The 23691-nt window shown below is 41.8% G+C and overlaps 1 protein-coding gene across 5 annotated transcripts in view; it reads left to right on the top strand.

The window, feature by feature from the left end:
- LOC140202898 (trinucleotide repeat-containing gene 6A protein-like) overlaps window positions 1–23691 on the top strand; it is a 175636-nt gene that overhangs the window by 51265 nt on the left and 100680 nt on the right. For all 5 annotated transcript variants that reach the window (XM_072268445.1, XM_072268446.1, XM_072268449.1 and 2 more), the window contains exon 4: window positions 587–608. In XM_072268445.1, the coding sequence (XP_072124546.1) occupies window positions 587–608 (22 nt within the window). The remainder of the gene's footprint in view (window positions 1–586; window positions 609–23691) is intronic.

Genomic DNA, 23691 nt, shown 5'->3' on the forward strand with positions numbered 1-23691 from the left:
TTCAAGAGATTTGGTTTATAGATTTCAAATAATGGGATAGTAGAAAATGCAAACATTGCCTAGTAAGTTATATTTGCCCCTTGACAAAGAATTTAGCTCTCCTGCTTAATAAGCATTTTTCAATGCAAGGATCCCATTTTTCAGTATGACACTTGATATATTTAGTGCCTTTTAGAAAGAGTAAAGTTTATAACGGGATGTTTCTTTTTTTTGACATACTTTTATCCCCATTAATGGTGGAATGAGTTTTTGTTTGAATGGTAACATTAGGAACGAACTGCATCTTTTACTATAATACCCTTTATTCGCTAAATCGGAGTCCGTTAGTTCTGTAAGCATCCTAATTAGTATTGGTTGCATCTGGGTGGCAAGTAATAGGAATGCTGGTGTTTGTAAAATCCCATTTCTATATATTTTCTCATAACAGTTGGTTGTGCTGCACATGTTTATGCATTGCTATATCTGTTTTATAATATTTTTAAAATAAAGGTAATTTTTTCTAAGATACTTCGTAAATTGTTATTAAACTGCTTTACTAAGTTTAAGTGCAAGCTTTTCTAACCTGATTACTTTTTTTTTGTTTCAGGCAATTGAACAAAAAAGCAAAGGTGAGACTAGTTCATTGTTTCCTTTGGGTTTTTGCAGAAATGACCTGATAATGTTGCCATGCACATTGGTTTCCTGGATACATGGGACTAATACTGTCAGCTACATGAAAGTTTTCACTTTATTATCACTTAAGGGTTCACAACAAGTTTCAAAACATTGAATTTGCAGTTAGTATTAAAAGGAATCGATCAGTGATACAGTAAGTTAAAGGAGTGGAGGCTGGGAATAGTATTTTACCTTTAATGCTGCAGTTTTAATGTAAAGCATGTAAGTTTTCTGTCAGATTTCAAATTCATTTATTTACATTTATGTACATTGATACATCTGAGGGATGTGCTTGCTGGTGTCGTTACACGTTCCGGTGTCAACATAGCATGCCCACCACATTCACAGAACATACAAGCAACAACAACAGCACAACAGCAACATAACAATAGCAAAACGAGACACTTGCCTACCTCCCTAACACACACCCAGATAGTCCTCTAACCCAAGGACATGCTATCTCCAGCTTTGCAAAATCACTGGCATTGTATATTCAAATTCCGCAGAGGACTCGCAGACCCAGGCTTTGGCTATCCGGCTTCAACCTCCAGTCTTCCATTCAACCTTTGGGCTTTGATCTTTAGTATGAACTTCAGGACTGTCAGATGATGAATTCACCCACGTGTGTACCTCAGTCACCAACCCCCGTGCCTCCGGCCCATGTGAAATTCCGATCCCAGAATCCACCAAGTTTGGTTAACAATGCAAAGAAACCTCAAAAGAAGCAGTGATTTTAATCTGTACACAGCTTCTAAGGAAAAGACTGTAGCATATGTTAATTAATCTCTGTATAGGTGACTCCTGCATTGCGACCATTAGGGTAATGGAATTCACAAATCACTATCTGAAAATTTTAGATACAAAACAATACTTATCATCACAGAACTCATAGGAGAGAAAGTTAAATAAACACTTTTTTTTAAAAGCCCATTTTTTTCACAAGTGAAGATAGCGCAGATTCATGTCATGGAAAGTCACAATTTGGAGAGTTTTCTCATATACAAGTATAGAGATTATAGTATATATTTACTTTATAAAATTGGAGATGAGGATAGAGTAGAAGTTTATTGAATTAAGTTACACAAACTAACTTCTGTTCAAAATATCCCATCCTAAGGTGCTATAAATTTTTCTGAAAGTTGTTATACCCCATGCCTGAGCATGTGTTGCCAACAGGGTGCTGCAGACTTTACTTTGTTATGAACTGAATGTGTTGTAGTTAATACATTTATTACAATGGCAGTCATGCTTTTATTAGTTTAGTAGTCAACTTTGAGCCAGTAGTTACCAGAAAGCGTGCCATTTAGCTACTTGCACTACTTGGTTATCATTATTCATTGAAGAACAGATAGTGATATCAAGCGCTCTGTCAGTGCAGGAGAATCCAGCAAGCCTAATTGTGTCTGCCTTTACCAGATAGTGCAGATTGAGTACCCTTCACCAAAATTCTAAAATCTGAGTGCCAACATGACACAATAAATGGAAAATTCCACAAGACGCTGGGAAGGTTCCCAGGCAATGAGCTGGTCTGTGCACACCACAGACAGTACTGAGAACTGACTTCACATATGTAATGAGCATTAGTTAGTGAAAAAGCGAAAAACATTGCATAAAGCAAAAAATGAACATCTTGATCATGTATCATCGGCTTCAGAGTAAACATCTGATTCTTAATAGTTGCAGAAACTTAAGAAAAGAGAGAGCATTATTTTTTTTAAGCATTTGCTGATCAAGAAAATCAAGCACAAACAAGTCTATGATGCTGACTGCTTTTATATCTGACAGAGCAGCATTAAATTCTTAGTGATGCTGATGGAAAATCTTTTACCAGAGCAAGTCTACAATGCTGTTTTCTTTATATAGCTTACATAAAACCTTAAAAAGAAATACAGAGCACTGTAACCTTTTAATCAGAGCACTGCATTGTAAGGTGGAGACTGAAAGCCCGCCATTGTTCAACAGCTGATTCAGGTATTCTCCTGAAGTTGCTGTGCTGCTTTTATTACTTTGCACACATTATGTTTTCATTATATTAATAGTATGTTAAGTACATGTGTGATGAAGTAAGACAAATCCTGCTCACTGGTAACATATAAATTCAAAGTTGGAAATGATGCAGATGCCAGGCTATCTCATTATATATTCCAAAATATGAAAACAAAATTCAAAATCCAAAACACTTCCAGCCCCAAGCATTTTGGATGAGGGTAATCAAACTGCAGCAGAAGTTTTAAAAAAAGAAGTCCCATACCCCCTGGACAGGCAATAATATTTTCTGCAGATCTCAGTGTTGACTGAGGATCAGATGTGGAACCACCTGGCTCATTGGTGGAATTGGAATAATTAAGGGGCTGTTGGTTAACAATACCTGAACTTAGGCCATATTTAATTTACCTTGCAGTGAGTTGCTTCCTGGCCATTTATGAAGGTAATTAAAAGACAGCCACATTGCTGTGGGTTTGGGATTGTTTTGTGTTCTGATCTGAAAAGGATGGCAGTAAAGATTATTGAATTATATAGGATTTTATGATTTGTTTCAAAGCTTCACAGTTATTAAAGCATGTATACTTTATGCAACGTTGAGATTTGTCTCCTTACAGCTGGCCACAAAAAAAAGCCTTTTAAAAAAAGCCTCTTTTTAATTTAAAAAAAAGACCATCAAACACCCAATACGCAGAGAGAAAAACAAATCATGCAACCAATAAAAGTAAGCAAATATCATTCGGAAGTGGAGTTTTACGAAAGATACGAAGCCAGGCATCACTGCAGCTGTGGAAGGCCACAGCCTCAGGTCAGTTCATAGAGAAGCATGCAGAACCAGCCATCGCTTCACCTCCGGTTCAGGCACCCTGACTTTCCTCACTGTTGGGGATACCTTGACTCTGCTTCGATCCTGCTTCCGTTTGCCATGATCATGACTGCCTCCACTATCCTTTGCTCGCCTCATCATTGTCAGATTTGTTAGTATTAATTATTAGTAGTGTTATTAATAAGGTGTTTAGTGGTTTGTTTTGTTTTTTTGCCGCCAATAAGTAGTCGCTGGGCATCACCAGTGCTATCTTAAACTGGAAGTTATTTAATTAACTGAATATAGTTTCCCTTTTTGGCAGCATACAGTAGAATTTGCATATGCCTTTGAATCAATAATCCATGTCCCCAGATCCTATAATCTTAGCACTATATCCTTGTCAGCATGCATTTACATTTTGGTAAGGCATTGCTCTGCCCTCCATCACAAGAAACTGCACAGAGTTATGAACATATCTCAGTCAAAATTGAGTATTATTAATGTACAAGTATATACAATGCCTATAATAAGTATCTCCCCCCCCCCCGGATGTTTTCATATTTTACTGTTTTACAACATTCAATCACAGTGGATTTAATTTGGCTTTTTTAATACTGAACAACAGAAAAAGACTCTTCCGTATCAAAGTGAAAACAGATCTCTACAAAGTGAGCTAAATTAATTAGAAATATAGAACGCAAAATAATTGATTGCATAAGTATTCACCCCCTTCAAGTCAGTATTTAGTAGATGCAGCATTTACCTTTAGCAGCAAATACAGCCTTGAGTGTGTGTGGATAGGTCTCTATCAGCTTTGCACATCTGGATAATGCAATTTTTCTCCATTCTTCTTTACAAAACTGCTCAAGCTCTGTCAGGTTGCATAGGGATCATGAGGGAACAGCCGTTTTCAAGTCTAGCCACAAATTCTCAATTGGATTGAGGTCTGAACTCTGACTTGGCCACTCCAGGACATTAACTTTGTTGTTTTTAAGGCATTCTTATGTAGCTTTGGCTTTATGCCTGGGGTCATTGTCTTGCTGGAAAACAAATCTTAAGTCACAGTTCTCTTGCAGTTTTCCTCCAGGATTTCCCTATATTTTGCTGCATTCATTTTAGCCTCTACCTTCACAAGCCTTCCAGGGTCTGCTGTAGTGAAGCATCCCCGCAGCATTACGCACCCACCGCCATGCGTCATGATAGGGTTGGTGTGTTTTTGATGATGTGCGGTGTTATTAGGCTTGCACCAAGCATACTGTTTAGTCTGATGGCCAAAAAGCTCAATTTTGGTTTCATCAGACCATACAGCTGCCTTCCAGCTGACTTCAGAATCTCCCACATACCTTCTGCCAAATATCAGTTAAGGTTTTCAGTTTTTTTTCAACAGTGGCTTTCTCTTTGCCATTCTCCTGTAAAGCTGCAACTGGTGAAGCACTTGGGCAACAGTTATTGTATGCGCAGTCTCTCCCATCTCAGCCACTGAACTTGTAACTCCAGAGTTGGTGGCCTCCCTCACTAGTTCCCTTCTTGCATGGTCACTCAATTTTTGAGGACGGCCAGCTCTAGGCAGATTGACAGTTGTGCCATATAGGCGGGGAATACTTATTATAGGCACTTTATATAGATACAAAGAAAAATACTTGCAGCAGCTTCAGAGGCACATGGCATCTTACAAGCAGCATGCACAAGTTAAACAAATTGTGCACAACTTTTATAAGAAAATAACAAAATTAGAACAAATAAGTTCTGTTTGTACAAAGTGATCACAATAGACATAGTGTTGCTAACTAGTGATAGGGGTTTATCACAAAAACCAGCCCTCCCTCTGACTTTGTCGCATCTCTCTGGTCACTTAAGAAATTAACCAACATAATCAAAGACCCCTCCCATCCTAGTCACTTGCTGTCTCTCTTAACCCTCCCCCCCCCCTTCATTTGAGCAGAAGATAAAAAAAGTTCGAGAATGCGTATTGCCAGGTTCAAGGACAGTTTCGATTTCACTATTCTAGGACTCGTGCAAACCTTTTTTCTGATAATGATAAACACTTGATCTCTCAGTTTACATCAATATGGCCCTTGCACTTTATTTGTCTACCTGCACCATGCATTCTCTTTAACTGCACAACTATATTCTGTAATCTGTTATTGTACTATGTTTTCTTTTTCTATTACCTGAATGCTGGTGTTTGGAATGATTTCTGGCTGGCATACAAAACAAAGCGCTTCATAATTTCATGATAAGTGGAATTCCTGGTTCGCTGCTGCTGCTACTGCCTGTTGCTGGCAGCCGGGGCTGGGGTCGAAGCGCTCGGCAGAGATGGTGCTCGGTGTCAGAGGGCTGGTCGGAAGCTCGAACTTTTCGGATGGACTGAGTCAGACTGCGGTCGGGTGTTTCCAGGATGCTGCATCGGCAAGTTTGCGGTGCTGGAAGCTCATGGCAGGGAGAGTTTTCTCCCTTCTACCGTCTGCATGAGATGTTGGGACTTTCGAGAGACTTTGAGGCCTTTTTTTACCGTGCCCATGGTCTGTTCTTCCATCAAATTACGGTATTGCTTGCACTGTTGTGGATATATGTTATAATTATGTGGTTTTTGTTAGTTTTTCAGTCTTGGTCTATCTTGTGTCTCTGTGATATCACACTGGAGGAACATTGTATAATTTCTCAATGTATGCATTACTAAATGACAATAAAAGAACTGCGTGTCCTCAATCTAATCTAAATGCGACAATAAAAAAAAACACAAGGCTATAAGACATAGGAGCAGATTTAGGCCATTTGGCGCATTGAATCTGCTCGGCCATTTGATCATGGCTGATATATTTCCCCTCTCAACCCTATTCTCCTGATTTCTCCCTGTAACCTTTGACACCCTTCCTGATCAAAGAGGCCTTAAAGAGAGACTTGGCCTCTTCTGCTGTCTGTGGCAATGAATTCTGCAGATTCACTACCCTCTGGCTAAAAAATTCTTCCTCATCTCTGTTCAAAAGGGATGTCCTTGTATTCTGAGGCTGTGCCATCTAGTGCTAGACTCCTTCACTATTGAAAACATCCTCTACACTTCGTCTATCTATTCCTTTCAGTATTTAAAGTCAAAGTACATACATGTCACCATATACAAACCTGAGATTCATTTCTGTGGGTATACTCAGCAAATCTATGGAACAATAACTGTGAACAGGATCAATAAACAACAAACTGTGCAAATCCAGATATAATAGCAATAATATAAGAGCGTCAAGTAACACGATAAGTCTTTAAGTGAGTAACACACGCAAAATGCTGGTGGAACGCAGCAGGCCAGGCAGCATCCATAGGAAGAAGCACAGTCAATGTTTCAGGCTGAGACCCTTTGTCAGGACTAACTGAAAGAAGAGATAGTAAGAGATTTGAAAGTGGGAGGGGAAGGGGGAGGTCCAAAATGATAGGAGAAGACAGGAGGGGAGGGATAGAGCTAAGAGCTGGAAAGTTGATTGGCAAAAGGGATACAAGGCTGGAGAAGGGAGAGGATCATGGGATGTGAGGCCTAGGGAGAAAGAAAGGGGGAGGGGAGCACCAGAGGAAGATGGAGAGCAGGCAAGGAGTAATTGTGAGAGGGACAGAGAAGTGGGGGGGGGGGGGGGGGGGAGGAAAACAAAAAATAATAAATAGGTAAGTGATGGGGTGAGAACAGGAGGAGGGGCATTAGCAGAAGTTAGAGAAGTGGATGTTCATGCCATCAGGTTGGAGGCTACCCAGACGGAATATAAGGTGTTGTTCCTCCAACCTGAGTGTAGCTTCATGTTGACAGTAGAGGAGGCCGTGGATAGACATATCAGAATGGGAATGGGACGTGGAATTAAAATGTGTGGCCACGGGGAGATCCTGCTTTCTCTGGCGGACAGAGCGTAGGTGTTCAGCGAAACAGTCTCCCGGTCTGCATTTGGTCTCACCAATATATAGAAGGCTGTACCGGGAGCACTGGGCGCAGTATATCACACCAGCTGACTCACAGGTGAAGTGTTGTCTCCCCTGGAAGGACTGTCTGGGGCCCTGAATGGTGGTGAGGGAGGAAGTGTAAGGGCACATGTAGCACTTATTCTGCTTACAAGGATAAGTGCCGGGAGGGAGATCGGCGGGAAGGGATTGGGGGGGTAACGAATGAACAAGGGAGTCGTTTAGGGAGCGATCCCTGCAGAAAGCAGAAAGGAGGGTGTTTTAGAAGGGATGGGGGGGGGGACACAAATGGACAAGGGAGTCGCGTAGGGAGCGGCCCTTGCCCTTCCCACCAATCTCCTTCCTGGCACTTACCCTTGCAAGGATAACAAGTGTTACACATGCCCTTACACTTCCTCCCTCACCACCATTCAGGGCCCCACACAGTCCTTCCAGGTGAGGCAACACTTCACCTGTGAGTTGGCTGGTGTGATATACTGCGTCCAGTGCTCTCGGTGCAGCCTTCTATATGTTGGTGAGACCTGACACAGGCCAAGAAACCATTTCGCTGAACACCTATGCTCTGTCCGCCAGAGAAAGCAGGATCTCCCAGTGGCCACACGTTTTAATTCCATGTCCCAATCCCATTCTGATATGTCTATCCGTGGCCTCCTCTACTGTCCAGATGAAGCCACACTCAGATTCCGTTAATGCCTCCCCCTGTTCTCACCCCATCCCTTATTTATTTATTACTTTTTTTCTCTTTTTCCCCTCTCTCTGTCCCTCTCACAGTTACTCCTTGCCTGATCTTCATCTGCCTCTGGCATTTCCCTCCCCCTTTCTTTCTCCCTAGGCCTCCCGTCCCATGACCCTGTCCCTTCTCCTCCCGTCCCATGACCCTGTCCCTTCTCCTCCCGTCCCATGACCCTGTCCCTTCTCCTCCCGTCCCATGACCCTGTCCCTTCTCCTCCCGTCCCATGACCCTGTCCCTTCTCCAGCCTTGTATCCGTTTTGCCAACCAACTTTCCAGCCCTCCCCCTCCCCCCCTCCCCCCCTCCCCCCTCCCCCTCCCCCCTCCCCCCCTCCCCCTCCCCCCTCCCCCCTCCCCCCTCCCTTATTATCTCTTCTTTCAGTTAGTCCTGACAAAGGGTCTTGGCCTGAAACGTCGACTGTGCTTTTTCCTATGGATGCTGACTGGCCTGCTGTGTTTCACCAGCATTTTGTGTGTTGTTTGAATTTCCAGCATTTGCAGATTTCTTCGTGTTTGCGTCTTTAAATGGGTGTAGTTATTCCCTTTTGTTCAAGAGCCTGATGGTTGAGGAGTAGTAACCATCTCTTTTGGGGCAGGCGTGACCTGTCCAATAAGGATGGTTTACAATTGAATCCGAGGCGGACTGATATCCTGGCAGGGAGGCTTGCTAAGGCTACTGGGGAGAGTTTAAACTAAAATTGCTAGGGGGTGGGAACCAAACTGAAGAGAAGGGAGGAAGGGGCGGTTGGCTCACAAAGGGAGAAAGCTTGTAGGCAGTGTGAGGGAGGATAGGCAGGTGGTAGAGAAGGGATGCGCTTAGGCTGATGGTTTGAGATGTGTCTATTTTAATTCAAGGAGTATCATGAACAAAGTGGATGAGCTTAGAGCGTGGATCAGTACTTGGAGCTATGATGTTGTGGCCATTACAGAGACTTGGATGGCTCACGGGCAGGAATGGCTACTTAGAGTGGCAGGCTTTAGGTGTTTCAGGAAGGATTGGGGGGTGCAAAACAAGTGGGGGTGTGGCACTGTTGATCAGAAATAATGTCACAGCTGCAGAAAAGGAGGAAGTCATGGAGGGATTGTGTACTGAGTCTCTGTGGGTGGAAGTTAGGAACAGGAAGGGGTCAATAACTCTACTGAGTGTTTTTTATAGACCATCCGATAGTAACGGACATTTAGCAGAAAGGGAGACAGATTCTCAAACAGTGCAAAATAAAGGGGTTGTCATGATGGGAGATTTTAATTTCCCCAATGTTGATTGGCATCTCTCTAGGGGTTTGAATGGGGTGGAGTTTGTTAGGTGTGTTCAGGAAGGTTTTCTGACACAGTATGTCAATAAGCCTACAAGAGGAGAGGCTGTACTTGATCTGGTATTGGGAAATGAACCTGGTCAGGTGTCAGGTCTTTCAGTGGGAGAGCATTTTGGAGACGATGATCAGAATTCTATCTCCTTTACCATAGCATTGGAGAGGGATAAGAGCAGACAAGTTAGGAAAAAGTTTAGTTGGAGTAAGGGGAAAATATGAGGCTTTCAGACAGGAGCTTGGAAGTATAAATTGGGAGCAGATGTCTTGGAAATGTACGACAGAAATGTGGCAAATGTTCAGGGGACGTTTACATGGTGTTCTGCATATTTACGTTCCAATGAGACGGAAAGGATGGTAGGGTACAGGAACCATGGTGTACAAAGGCTGTTGAAAATCTAGTCAAAAAGAAAAAGAAAGCTTACGAAAGGTTCAAAAAAACTAGGCAATGATAGAGATCTAGAAAATTATAAAGCGAGCAGGAAGGAGCTTAAGATAGAAATTAGGAGAGCCAGAAGGGGCCATGAGAAGGCCTCGGCAGACAGGATTAAGGAAAACCCCAAGGCTTTCTACATGTATGTGAAGAGCAAGAGGATAAGATGTGAGAGAATAGGACCAATTAAGTGTGACAGTGGAAAAGTGTGTATGGAACCGGAGGAGGTAGCGGAGGTACTTAATGAATACTTTGCTTCAGTATTCACTATGGAAAAGGACCTTGGTGATTGTAGGGATGACTTGCAGGGGACTGAAAAGCTTGAGCATATAGACATTAAGAAAGAGGATGTGCTGGAGCTTTCAGAAAGCATCAAGTTGGATAATTCACCGGGACTGAATGAGATATACCCCAGGCTACTATGGGAGGCGAGGGAGGAGATTGCTGAGCCTCTGGCAATGATCTTTGCATCATCAATGGGGACGGGAGAGGTTCCAGAGGATTGGAGGGTTACAAATGTTGTTCCCTTATTTAAGAAAGGGAGTAGAGAAAGCCCAGGAAATTATAGACCAGTGAGTCTTACTTCAGTGGTTGGAAAGTTGATGGAGAAGATCCTGACAGACAAGATTTATAAACATTTGGAGAGGCATAATATGATTTGGAGTAGTCTGTGTGGCTTAGTCAAAGGCAGGTTGTGCCTTACAAGCCTGATTGAATTTTTTGAGAATGTGACTAAACACATTGATGAAGGTAGAGCAGTAGATGTAGTGTATATGGATTTCAGCAAGGCATTTGATAAGGTACCCCATACCAGGCTTATTGAAAAAGTAAGGAGGTATGGGATCCAAAGGGACCTTGCTTTATGGCTTGCCCACAGAAGGCAAAGAGTGGCTATAGACGGGTCATATTCTGCATGGAGGTCGGTGACCAGTGGTGTGCCTCTGGGATCTGTTCTGGGACCTCTTGTCTTCGTGATTTTTAAAAATGACCTGGATGAGGAAGTGGAGGGATGGTTTAGTAAATTTGCTGATGACACAAAGGTTGGGGGTGTTGTGGATAGTGTGGAGGGCTGTCAGAGGTTACCGCGGGACATTGATAGGATGCAAACCTGGGTGAGAAGTGGCAGATGGAGTTCAACCCGGATACGTGTGAGGTGGTTCATTTTGGTAGGTCAAATATGATGGCTGAATATAGTGGTAAGACTCTTGGCAGTGTGGAGGATCAGAGGGATTTTGGGGTCTGAGTCCATAGGACACTCAAAGCTGCTGCACAGGTTGACTGTGTCGTTAAGAAGGCATATGGTATATTGGTTTTCTTCAACTGTGGGATTGAGTTCAAGAGTCGAGAGGTAGTGTTACAGCTATATAGGACCCTGGTCAGACCCCATTTGGAGCACTGTGCTCAGTTCTGGTCACCTCACTACTGGAAGGATGTGGAAACCATAGAAGGGGTGCACAGATTTATAAGGATGTTGCCTGGATTGGGGAGCATGTCTTATGCGAAAAGGTTGAGTGAACTTGGCGTTTTCTCCTTGGAGTGACAGGATGAGAGGTGACCTGATGGAGGTGTACAAGATGAGAGGCATTGATCATGTGGATAGTCAGAGACTTTTTCCCAGGGCTGAAATGCTTTAACATGAGAGGGCACCATTTTAAGGTACTTGGAAGTAGGTACAGAGGAGATGTTAGTGGTAAGTTTTTTACGCAGAGAGTGGTGAGTGTGTGGAATGGGCTGGCGGCGATGGGTGGTGGAGGCGGATACAATAGGGTCTTTTAAGGGACTCTAGGGACATGGAGCTCAGGAAAATAGAGGGCTATGGGTAACTCTAGGTAATTTTTAAAGTTAGTACATATTCAGCACAGCATTGTGGGCCAAAAGGCCTGTATTGTGCTGTAAGTTTTTCTGTTTTAGTAACTGTTCTTGAACCTGGTAGTGCAATTCCAGAGGCACTTGTACCTTCCACCTGATGGCAGCAGCTAGAAAAGAGCATGGCCTGGGTGGTGAGGAACACTGAAGGATACTGTTTTTTTTTACAGCAGCGTTTCATGTAGATGTGCTCAGTGGTTTTACCCATGAGGTACTGGGCTGTATCCACTACCTTTTGTAGGATTTTCTATTCAAAGGCATTGGTGTTCTCGTACCAAGCTGTAATGCAGCCAGTCAGCACACTTTCCACCACACATCTGTAGAAGTTTGCCAAGGTTTTTGATGACATGCTGAACTGTCACAGACTCCTGAAGAAGGAGAGGTACTGTTGTGCTTTCTTTATAATTATATTTATATGATGGGCCCAGGACAGGTCCTCTGAGATAATGACCCCCAGGAACTTAAAGTTACTGACCTTCTCCACCTCTGATCCTCCGATGATTACTGGCTCATGGACCTCTGGTTCCTCCTTCTGAAGTCTACAATAAGTTCCTTGATTTTATTGACATTGAGGGAGAGGTTGTTGTTGTTATGACACCACTAAACCAAATTTTTAATTTCCCTCCTGTATTCTGGTTCATTGCCCTTGATAAAGCCCACAACAGTGATGTCATCAGCAAACTTGTATTTGTTGTTGGAGCTGTACCTAGCTACACAGTCAAAGGTGTAAAGCGAGTAGAGCAGGGGGCTAAGTACACATCTCTGTAATGCTCCTGTGGTGATTGTGGAGGAGATATTTTTGCCAATCCAAACTGACTGGGGTCTACAAGTGAGGAAATCCAGGATCCATTTACACAAGGGTGTCTTGAGGCCCATGTCTTGGAGCCACAATAGGTTTCAATGATGTTCCCACCTCATTCTTGCAAACTCCCATCAGGTACAAGCCCAGAGCCATTAAATGCTCAAGTATTAACCCTTTTATTCCTGGGGCTATTCTTCTGAACATTATAGAACATTGAATAGTACAGTACAGGCCCTTCAGCCCACATTGTTGTTCAGACCCTCAAACCCTGCCTCCCATATAACCCCCCCCAACCTTAAATTCCTCCATATATCTGTCTAGTAGTCTCTTAAATTTCACTGGTGTATCTGCCTCCACCACTGACTCAGGCAGTGTATCTCACGCACCAACCACTCTGAGTAAAAAACCTTCCTCTAATATCCCCCTTGAACTTCCCACCCCTTACCTTAAAGCCATGTCCTCTTGTATTGAGCAGTGGTGCCCGGGGAAGAGGTGCTGGCTATCCACTCTATCTATTCCTCTTATTATCTTGTACACCTCTATCATGTCTCCCCTCATCATCCTCCTTTCCAAAGAGTAAAGCCCTAGCTCCCTTAATCTCTGATCATAATCCATACTCTCTAAACCAGGCAGCATCCTGGTAAATCTCCTCTGTACCCTTTCCAATGCTTCCACATCCTATAGTGAGGTGACCAGAACTGGACACAGTACTCCAAGTGTGGCCTAACCAGAGTTTTATAGAGCTGCATCATTACCTCGCAATTCTTAAACTCTATCCCTCGACTTATGAAAGCTAACACCCCATAAGCTTTCTTAACTACCCTATCCACCTGTGAGGCAACTTTCAGGGATCTGTGGACATGTACCCCCAGATCCTTCTGCTCCTCCACACTACCAAGTATCCTGCCATTTACTTTGTACTCTGCCTTGGAGTTTGTCCTTCCAAAGTGTACCACCTCACACTTCTCCGGGTTGAACTCCATCTGCCACTTCTCAGCCCACTTCTGCATCCTATCAATGTCTCTCTGCAAGCTTCGACAATCCTCTACACGATCTGCAACACCGCCAATCTTTGTATTGTCTGCAAACTTGCCAACCCACCCTTCTACCCCCACATCCAGGTCATTAATAAAAATCACGAAAAGTAGAGGTCCCAGAACAGATCCTTGTGGGACACAGCTAGTCACAACCCTCCAATCTGAATGTACTCCTTCCACCACGACCCTTTGCCTTCTGCAGGCAAGCCAATTCTGAATCCACCTGGCCAAACTTCCCTGGATCCCATGCCTTCTGACTTTCTGAATAAGCCTACCTTGTGGAACCTTGTCAAATGCCTTACTAAAGTCCATGTAGATCACATCCACTGCACTACCCTCATCTATATGCCTGGTCACCTCCTCTAAGAACTCTATCAGGCTTGTTAGACATGATCTGCCCTTCACAAAACCGTGCTGGCTGTCTCTGATCAGACCATGATTCTCTACTACCTTTTTTGAACATTCTCTGGAGCTTCTCCAATGCCAGTACGTCTTTTCTTAGATATGAGGCCCGAGACTGCTCATAATGCTCCAAATGCAGTCTGATCAATGCCGTGTAAACCCACAGCATTACATGTCCACTGTATATATTCTACTAGAACCGAACTAACTGAGTGCATTTGACTTCCTTACGAATGACTCAATCTGAAAGTTACCTTTAGGGAATCCTGCACTAAGTCCATTTACACCTCCAAATTTCTGAATTTGCTCCCTGTTTAGAAAAAAAGTTTAGACCTTTTTTCTTCTACCAGAAGTGCATGGTCATACACGTCCCTACCCTGTATTCCATTTGCTAATTCTTTGCCCATTCTCCTAATCTGTGCCTTTTTCACCTCCCTGTTTCCTCAACATTACCTGCCCTTCTGCCTATCTTCGTATTGTATGCAATCTTGGCCACAGAACCACAATTGCATCATCCAAGCCATTGACATATAACGTGAAAAGAAACGACCTGAGCTCTTACCCCTGCCAGTATCACTAGTCATCGACTGCCAACCGGAAAAGACTTCCTGTATTCCCACTCTTTGCCTCTTGCCAGTCAGCTAATCTTCTATCTCATCTTGCTTTGCAGCCCAAGTACAGCACCTTGTCAAAGGTCTCCTGGAAATCCAAGTACACAACGTCCACTGACACCCCTTTGTCTATCATGCCTGTCATTTCCTCAACAAATTGCAACAGATTTTTTCAGGCAAAATTTCCCCCAAAGAAACCATGCTGATTTTGGTCTATTTTGTTATGTGCTTCCAAGAACCCCCAAAAACCTCATACTTAGTAATTGACACCAATATCTTGCCAGCCACTGGAGGCCTATAATTTACTTTCTTTTGCACCTCTCCCTTAAAGAGTGGAGTGACATTGCCATTTTCCAATCCTCTGGAACCATCCCATAATCTAGTGATTCTTGAAACATCACTAATAATGCCTCCACAGTCTTTTCAGCTACCCCTTTCAGAACCTTGTAGTGTAGTCTATTTGGTCCTGGTGATTTATCTACCTTCAGACCTTTAGCTTCCTTAGCATCTCCTTAGTAATAGTAATTGCATTCACTTTTGCCCCTTGACACTATTGAATTTCTAGCATTTTGTTGGTGTTTCCCCATAGTAAAGACCAATGCTAAATACTTACTGAGTTTGTCTGCCATTTCTTTCTTTCCCATTATTACCTCTTCAGTGTCATTTTCTGGCAATCCAATATCCTCTTTTCCTTTCTTTTCTCTTTACATATCTGAGAAAACCTTTAGTATCTTTTATACTATTGACAAGTTTACTGTAATATTTCATCTTTACTTTCATTACTTTTTTCAGTTGCCTTCTGTTGGTTTTTAAAAGCTTCCCACTAATTTTTGCTCTATTATATACCATCTCTTTTGCTTTTTATGCTGTCTTTGACCTCTTTCGTCAGCCATGATTGCCTCGTACCTTTGAATGTTGTTGCTACTTCGGGATGAACCAGTACTGTGCCTTTTGAATTACCCCCAGAAACTCCAGCTATTGTTGCTCTGCTGCCATCCCTGCCAGTATCCCCTTCAAATCAATCTGGGCCAACTCTTGTCATGTCTCTGTAGTTGCTGTTACTGCACTGTGATACTGATGCACCTGACTTTAGCTTCTCCCTCTCAAACTGCAGGGTGAATTATATTGAATTACGATCACTGCCTCCTAAGAGTTCTTTTACCTGAAGCTTCTTAATCAAATCTTCTTCATTAAACAACACTTGATCCAGAATTGCTTCTTCCCTAGTGGGCTCAAGCACAAATTCCTTCTCTTGGGATCCAGCACCAACCACATTGTCCCAGTCTGCCTGCATATTGAAATCCTCTTTGACAATCATAACATTTCCCCTTTTACATGCCTTTTTTAAAATCTCCCTTTGGAATTTGTACCCCATAATCCTAGCTACTGTGTGGAGGCCTGTATACAACTCCCATCAAGATGTTTTTACCATTGCAGTTTCTTAACTCTAACCACAGTGATTCTACATGTTCTGCCCCATGTCACTTCTTTCTATGGATTTGATTCCATTCTTTACGAACAGAGCCACTCCATCCCCTCTGCCCACCTCTTGTCCTTTTGATACCATGTGTATCCTTGGATGTTAAGCTCTCAACTGTGGTGATCTTTCAGCTAGACTCAGGAATGGCCACAATATCATACCCACCAATTTCTGAAACTGCACTACAAGATCATCTACCTTGCTTTGTATACTTTATGCATTTAAATATAACACTTTCAGTCCTGTATTCATTAACCTTTTCAATTTTGTCTCCCTTTCTAAATGTTTTGTCCTTGTTTATTATTGTCCTTTTTTAAATTAAACTTGAGACCTCAATAACCTCTCCTGCATTCTCCTTCCACTTTACTTTTCCAAGCTGTTGAACCAACCACTCCCTCCTCTTACCCCGCCCCCAACTATATAGTTTAAAGCTCTATCCACAGTCCTAGTTTTGTGACTTACTAGGACCCTGATTCCAGCATTGTTCAGACGGAGTGCATCCGATCAGAACAGTTCCCTCATTCCCCAATACTGGTGCCAATGTCCCATGAATTCCAACCTATTTCTCCCACACTAATCTTTGTGCCATGTATTTAGTTCTCTGAATTTGTTAACCTGTGTAAATTTGCACGTGGCTCAGGTAACAATGCAGAGATTATTACCTTTATGGTTCTGCATATTAGTTTAGTCCCTCACTTCTCAAATTTCTTCACCAGCACCTGTCTTTGTTCTTCCTACATTGTTGATAGGCGCATGTACCATGACAAATGGATCTTTCTGCTGTCACTCCAAATTCCTGTGCAGATCAGATGAGATGTGCTGAACCCAGGCACCTGGCAGACAGCACAACCTTCAGGACTCTTAATCCTTGCATCAAAGAATTAACTATACTATCCCCAATTACAATTATAGTTGCAAGAAGAAAAATTGTGAACCCTTTGCAATTACCTGGTTTTCTGCATTAATTATGCATAAAATATGGTCTGTTCTTCATCTAGGTCACAATAATAGACAAACACAATCCGCCTAAACTAATAACACACAAACAATTGTACTTTTCCTTTCTTTTTGAACACATTGTTTAATCATTTACAGTCCAGGCTGGAAGAAGTATGTGAACCCTTGTATTTAATAACTGGTAGAACCTCTGTTAGCGGCAATAACCTCAGCCAAACGTTTCCTTTAGCTGCTGATCAGACCTGCACAATGGCAAGGGGGAATCTTAGACCATTTCTCCATACAAAACTGGTTCAGTTCATCAATATTTCTGGAATACCTTGCATGAATATCCCTCTTCAGGTCATGCCATCACATCTCAATTGGGTTAAGATCTAGACCCTGCCTTGGCCATTTCAAAACATGAATTTTCTTCTTTTTAAACCATTTTGTTGTTGATTTACTCTTGTGTTTTGGATCATCGTCTTGTTGCATCATCCAACTTCTATTAAGTTTCAGGTGACGGATTGCTACCCTGACATTCTCCTGTAAAATGTCTTGAAAGAATGTTGAATTCTTTGTTCCTTCCACGATTGCAAGCAGTCCAGGCCTTAAGGCAGCAAAGCAGCCCCAAAGCATGATGCTCCTTCCACCATGCTACACAGATGAGATGAGTGTTGAGTGTTGGTGTGCAGTGCCCTTTTCCCTCCAAACATAGCGGTGTGCATTTCTGCCCAAAAGTTTAACTTCTGTCTCATCTGTCCACAGAACATCCCTGGAGCATTGCAGGACATCCAGATAGTACTTTGCAAACTTGATGTACAGCAATTTTTTTTGGAGAGCAGTGGTTTCTTCCATGGTGTCCTTCCATGACACACAACAGAGACCTTAGCAAGTTCTAGAAATTCCTGCAGGTCTTTTGCTGTTATCCCTGGGTTCCTTTTCACCTTCAGTATTGCACATTGTGCTCTTTGTGTGATCCTGAGGCTACGTCCACACTACGCCGGATAATTTTGAAAACGAAGCCTTTTCTCTTTGTTTTGACATTCCGTCCACACTGAAACAGAGTTTTCAGCCCCTGAAAACGGAGATTTTCAGAAACGGTCTCCAGAGTGAATAAATCTGAAAGTGCCTAATATCCGTTGCAGTGTGTACGGGGTAACCGGAGCTTTTTAAAACCACTGTCATGACGTGCCGGAACAGATGGCGGCAGCGCGGCATTTCATTGTTTTATTATTATTATTATTATTATTATTACTTTATTGTCGCCAAACAGTTGATACTAGAGCGTACAATCATCACAGCAATATTTGATTCTGTGCTTCGCAGAACCTAACAGTTTCAGAACAGACAGCAACGAGACTGAAGCCAGAAGGGTTAGAAATGTACTCACCAAATACTTTGACCCATAGCTTACTGAATAAATAAGTATATTCACTTTGCCCTGTTTTCTGTCCTTGCTTGTATGAAGGTAAGGACAGAAAACACCCTCCGCCGCCTCCAGTTTAAATTCCATGCGGAATATTTTGGAGGGCCAAGAACCAAGGTGGTTTACCTATTTATGCAAGTACTTCTCTGACAATAGATGTGTAACAGCCTAATGTAACATTGTTTGGAAATACAAGATGACACTGTTGCAGACATGTTTTTATACATTTAACAAGGTACTTTATTAATGCAACAGAGTTAGTTTTTCAGTGTTCGTCATCGGCCGAGTCATACTGTCCGTGAACTCCCTGTTGGTTGCCTCCATACGCTCCAGTATTTGTTTTTTTTTAGTTTTAAGTCCTCCTGCGCGAGAGCCAAGAGCAATTCCTTTTAACTTTTTCTACTCTGTAACTGGACAAATGCGCACCAGGTATACCGTTTCCTCTTCGCTTGTTTTCTGTGTGTCCTGCGCATGCCCAGTAGGAGAAGATTCGCTCAAATATCCGTCTAATGTGGACAGAGATATTTTGAAAAATGCTTAGTGTGGACACCTGTCGTTTTTACTCGAAACCGGCATTTTCAAAATTATCCAGTGTAGTGTGGATGTAGCCTTTTATTTATGTCACTGGCATTTATTACTCGCCCTGATTGTTCATGAACTGATGAGCTGTTAAGAGTCAAGAGCTTTGGTGAGTTTGGAGGCATATACAGGGTAAATATTCTGTCTGGGCCCCTAAATGTATACCCATTTAAGCTGCCTATCTGTATACTCTGTTTCAAACAACCATTCAGCTTATCCAATCTTGCCATGATTATCTAGCCATGGTGATATCTTTGTAAATATCCTTGGTATCCTCTGTTGTGGAATCACTGCCTTCCCATGCAGGTTTCCTTACTAAAATGCTGGTTTCTGGGATAACATTTCAAACATTCATTAACCAAACAAGGTTTTTAATTTCACTGTTCAATGGTGGCTTTTGAATGAAGCTTCTCCTTTTAGCTGATAAAGCTGTCCATAGGCATAGACCGGTATTTTCCATAACGCAGAAACAATGCTATCCTCCAAAAGTCTCTTTAAATGATACTAGTTTCTTACTCTTCCTGTGCTTTTAACTGATCTTCATTTGATTGTGCTTTGCCATATAACTCCAGTAACTCTTCCATGTCATCTTAGTTTACTTCATCAGTCTGCCTCCTTTGCCAAGATGACTATGTCTTGGAGATACCTCAGATTTATAAATATGTGGGAGTTGTGCATACACAGTGTCCATCCTTTCCTCCATATGTAGCTGTTGTTCCCTGGGTTATATCATCACTGATGCAGTGTGCAGCTGTCTTCGTATTGTATCTCTTACAAATATTTTACATCTTGAAGCTTGGATCACTTCTCTCGTACATAAAATGAATGTCCATGAGAGCATCCTCTTCCAGGGATCCCGCTTTCATTCATGTGAAACGCTTGATTAGGAAAGCAGCAATTTTCCATCATGATTTGTTTCACTTAATTTTCAAAAAATTTCTCTTACTATGATACCTGCTACTGCTGCCCCCATGAAAGGCAAATGTTACACAGGTTTGCAGGTTGCATGACAGGCCCTGACTTCAGTGACATTTTCTGAAGACTTTATTACTCTTCTCACATTCTTTCAAGTCTTGACATTTGACCTTGTGTTTTCCTGGTTTGTCAAACATATAATTTGATTTTGATTTTTAAACTACACACAAGTTTTTTTTCTATGCTCTCTATTGTAATATCTCTGTTCTTCAAAATGCTTCTGGAGTAACCTTCTGCCAGGACCAGTAGAGGAATATTAATAAATGGCCAATTGTGCAATAGAGAGTTATATTAATAAGCTTTGTTTGTTACGGTGGATATTGTGAGTGAAAACAACATTTTTATAGTTCAACTGACAGTCTAATGCCTAGCAATTTCTGTAGACATTGCTGTACTTGGGATCTCATTTATTAAAATCTCTCTATCCCTCTCTGCCCACTTCTGACACTCGAATTTCTGGCATACTGCTAGTACTGCGGGACAACACAAATACCTACGTCAGGATGCTGTTCATCGACTATAGCTCAGCATTTAATACCATCATTCCCACAATCCTGATTGAGAAGTTGCAGAGCCTGGGCCTCTGTACTTCCCTCTGCAATTGGATCCTTGACTTCCTAACCGGAAGAACACAACCTGTGCAGATTAGTGATAACATCAACACTGGCGCACCTCAGGGTGTATACTTAGCCCACTGTTTTACTCTATATACACATGACTTTGTGGTTAAGCATAGCTCAAATACCATCTATAAATTTGCTGATGATACAGCCATTGTTGGTAGAATCTCAGGTGGTGACGAGAGGGCGTACAGGAGTGAGATATGCCAACTAGTGGAATGGTGTCACAGCAACAACCTGGCACTCAATGTCAGTAAGATGAAAGAGTTGATTGTGGACTTCAGGAAGGGGAAGACGAAGGAACACATACCAATCCTCATAGAGCGATCAGAAGTGGAGAGAGTGAGCAACTTCAAGTTCTTGGGTGTCAAGATCTCTGAGGATCTAACCTGGTCCTAAAATATCGATGTAGTTGTAAAGAAGGCAAGACAGCAGCTATACTTTATTAAGAGTTTGAAGAGATCTGGCATGTCAGCAAAAACACTCAAAAACTTCTATAATTGTACCGTGGAGAGCATTCTGACTGACTGCTTCACTGTCTGGTATGGGGGGGGGGGAGTGGGTGTGGGTGCTGCACAGAACCAAAAGAAGCTGCAGAAGGTTGTAAATCTAGTCAGCTCCATCTTGGGTACTAACCTATAAAGTACCCAGGACATCTTCAGGGAGCGGTGTCTCAGAAAGGCAGTGTCCATTATTAAGGGCCTCCAGCACCCAGGGCATGCTCTTTTTCTCGCTGTTACCATCAAGCAGGAGGTACAGAAGCCTGACAGCACACACTCAGCGATTCAGGAACAGCTTCCTCCCCTCTGCCACCCGATTACTAAATGGACATTGAATGTTTCAACGCTACCTCATTTTTTTTTTAATGTACAGTATTTGTGTTTTTGCACTTTTTAAAAATCTATTCAATTTACACAATTGATTTACTTATTATTTTTATCTTTTTTCTCTCTGCTGGATTATGTATTGCATTGAACTGCTGCTGCTAAGTTAACAAATTTCACGTCACGTGCCAGTGATAATAAACATATGTGTGTGTGTATGTATGTGTATGTATATATGTGTGTGTGTGTGTATATATATGTGTGTCTATATATGTATAAGTTAAGGATTTAAACCCTGTTAAGGGTTTTATTTATTTATATTTAAACCCATGGTATCCTCTTTCATGTTACTGGCTAGCTTACCTTCATATTTCATTTTTTCTCTCCTTTCTAGTTTCTTTTAGGTGCGCTCTGTTGGTTTTTAAAAGCTTCTCAATCCTCTAATACCCCACTAGTTTTTTTTTCTATATTGTATGCCCTGTCTTTTGCTTTTATGCTGCCTTTACCTTCCCTTGTCAGCCACAGTTGCCTCATTACACCCCTCCCCATTCAAATACTTCATCTTTGGGATGTATCTGCCCTACACCTTTCAAATTGCCCTTAGAAACTCCAGCCACTGAGTTAAAGCAAATTTGGAATGTGTAACCTGAAGAATCAAGTGTGTTACAATGAAAATTTATAAATGTAGGGTATTGTAATATCACAACCAAAATCTCCATGTACTTTTCAGACTGTGGCCTAACGAGTACATAGTTCTTGCGTAATATCCCTGCTGATGTGGTTAATTTGACGGCTAGTTTTTGAAAGTATTCAGTAGGCCTTTAATTGACCTATCCTACTACTTAAGGATCTGTGTACATCATTTGCGACTCAAAAAGTCACAACTTAAATTCACTCCATTTATTTTTATTTCCTTGTCGCATCTGTCCGATGCCTTACCTCACATTTCTCTAGGTGGTTCTGTTTGCCTTTTTTCTGTTCATTCGAACAGACCGTCCATATTTTCCTAGTATCTCAAGCTGGCTTCCTCATTGCTAACTAGATGGACATTTTTTGTGCCAGCTGTAAAATTTATTCTGCTTCTGACATTTATAACTATGTATTAATAGATGTTACAAAAGCAGAGTTATGTGGAACAGCACTGGAAATCGCCTTTCAGTCACAAACAAAAACATCTATCGACCTTTACCCTGTGCTTCCAGACAGCCAGTTTCAGTTTCAGTTTGACATTCCCCCTAAAGTCTCATAGGCTTTTACAAATTTGGCAAACCTACTGTTCGGGACTTTGTCAGAAATTCATGTCGATTAGATCAAATTAACTGCCTTCATTAGCACTACAAGTTACCACAATAAATTCAATAGACATTTAAGTTGGTCTGCATGATCTTCCCTTACCAAATTCTGCTGAATGTCTCTAATAATTTTGCCTTTCTGAATAATACTTTCGAAATGAGATTTAATTGATACCTTTCGAATTGATACCAATAATTTGCTGAAATTGCTAATTGAACTAATGATGTGGTTTACCCCTTTTCACACAGTAAAACAAGTAGTCATCTGTAGGGACTCCTTGATTTCATTAGGGAGAATTCACCCAGACTGTTAAGAGTTAAGTTTGTTGTGTATGTTACATTGTACGTTATTATGATTTGGGGGTGCGATTCCTTTGATATATATTAGCAATGTCACCATTTGTTGGGCAAATAAAGTGTAAGTTAAAAGTAATTACTGTGCACTGGTATCGATTTTTTTGTCGACACGCACGTGTAAATTTCTGGTATCACTTCTGTGGCTGGAGAGGTTGAGAAGCTGTAAATGGAAGTTCTGTATTTGTCTCCTTTTCTGCTTTGAACAGCTTGATTTGTGGTTCATCTTGGTTCAGTGATTTATTCATTTTAAGTCTGATTAATCCTTTAATACTTTATTAGTATTTTTTCTTATGTGTTTCATTCTTGAACACCATAACTGCATCTTCTATTGTGAAGACAGTTGCAAAATATTCATTAAGAATCTTACCGAGATCCTCTGCCTCCACAAACACATTGTCTTTTATTTGTTTTTTTTTTGGTCCCAATGATTTCTTTGTTATTCTCATTAGATTAGACTTATTTATCACATGTACATCGCAGCATACAGTGAAATGTGTTGGTTGTTCACACAAACAACACAACTCAAGAATGTGTAAGGTGTAGCCTGCAAGTGTTGTCACACATTCCAGCATCAGCATGGAATATCTACAGTGTTCAACAGAACAGGCAGCCAACATACAATAAGCAAAAATATTG

Source organism: Mobula birostris, chromosome 9 (genome assembly GCF_030028105.1).
Source record: "Mobula birostris isolate sMobBir1 chromosome 9, sMobBir1.hap1, whole genome shotgun sequence".
NCBI classification, from domain to species: domain Eukaryota; kingdom Metazoa; phylum Chordata; class Chondrichthyes; order Myliobatiformes; family Myliobatidae; genus Mobula; species Mobula birostris.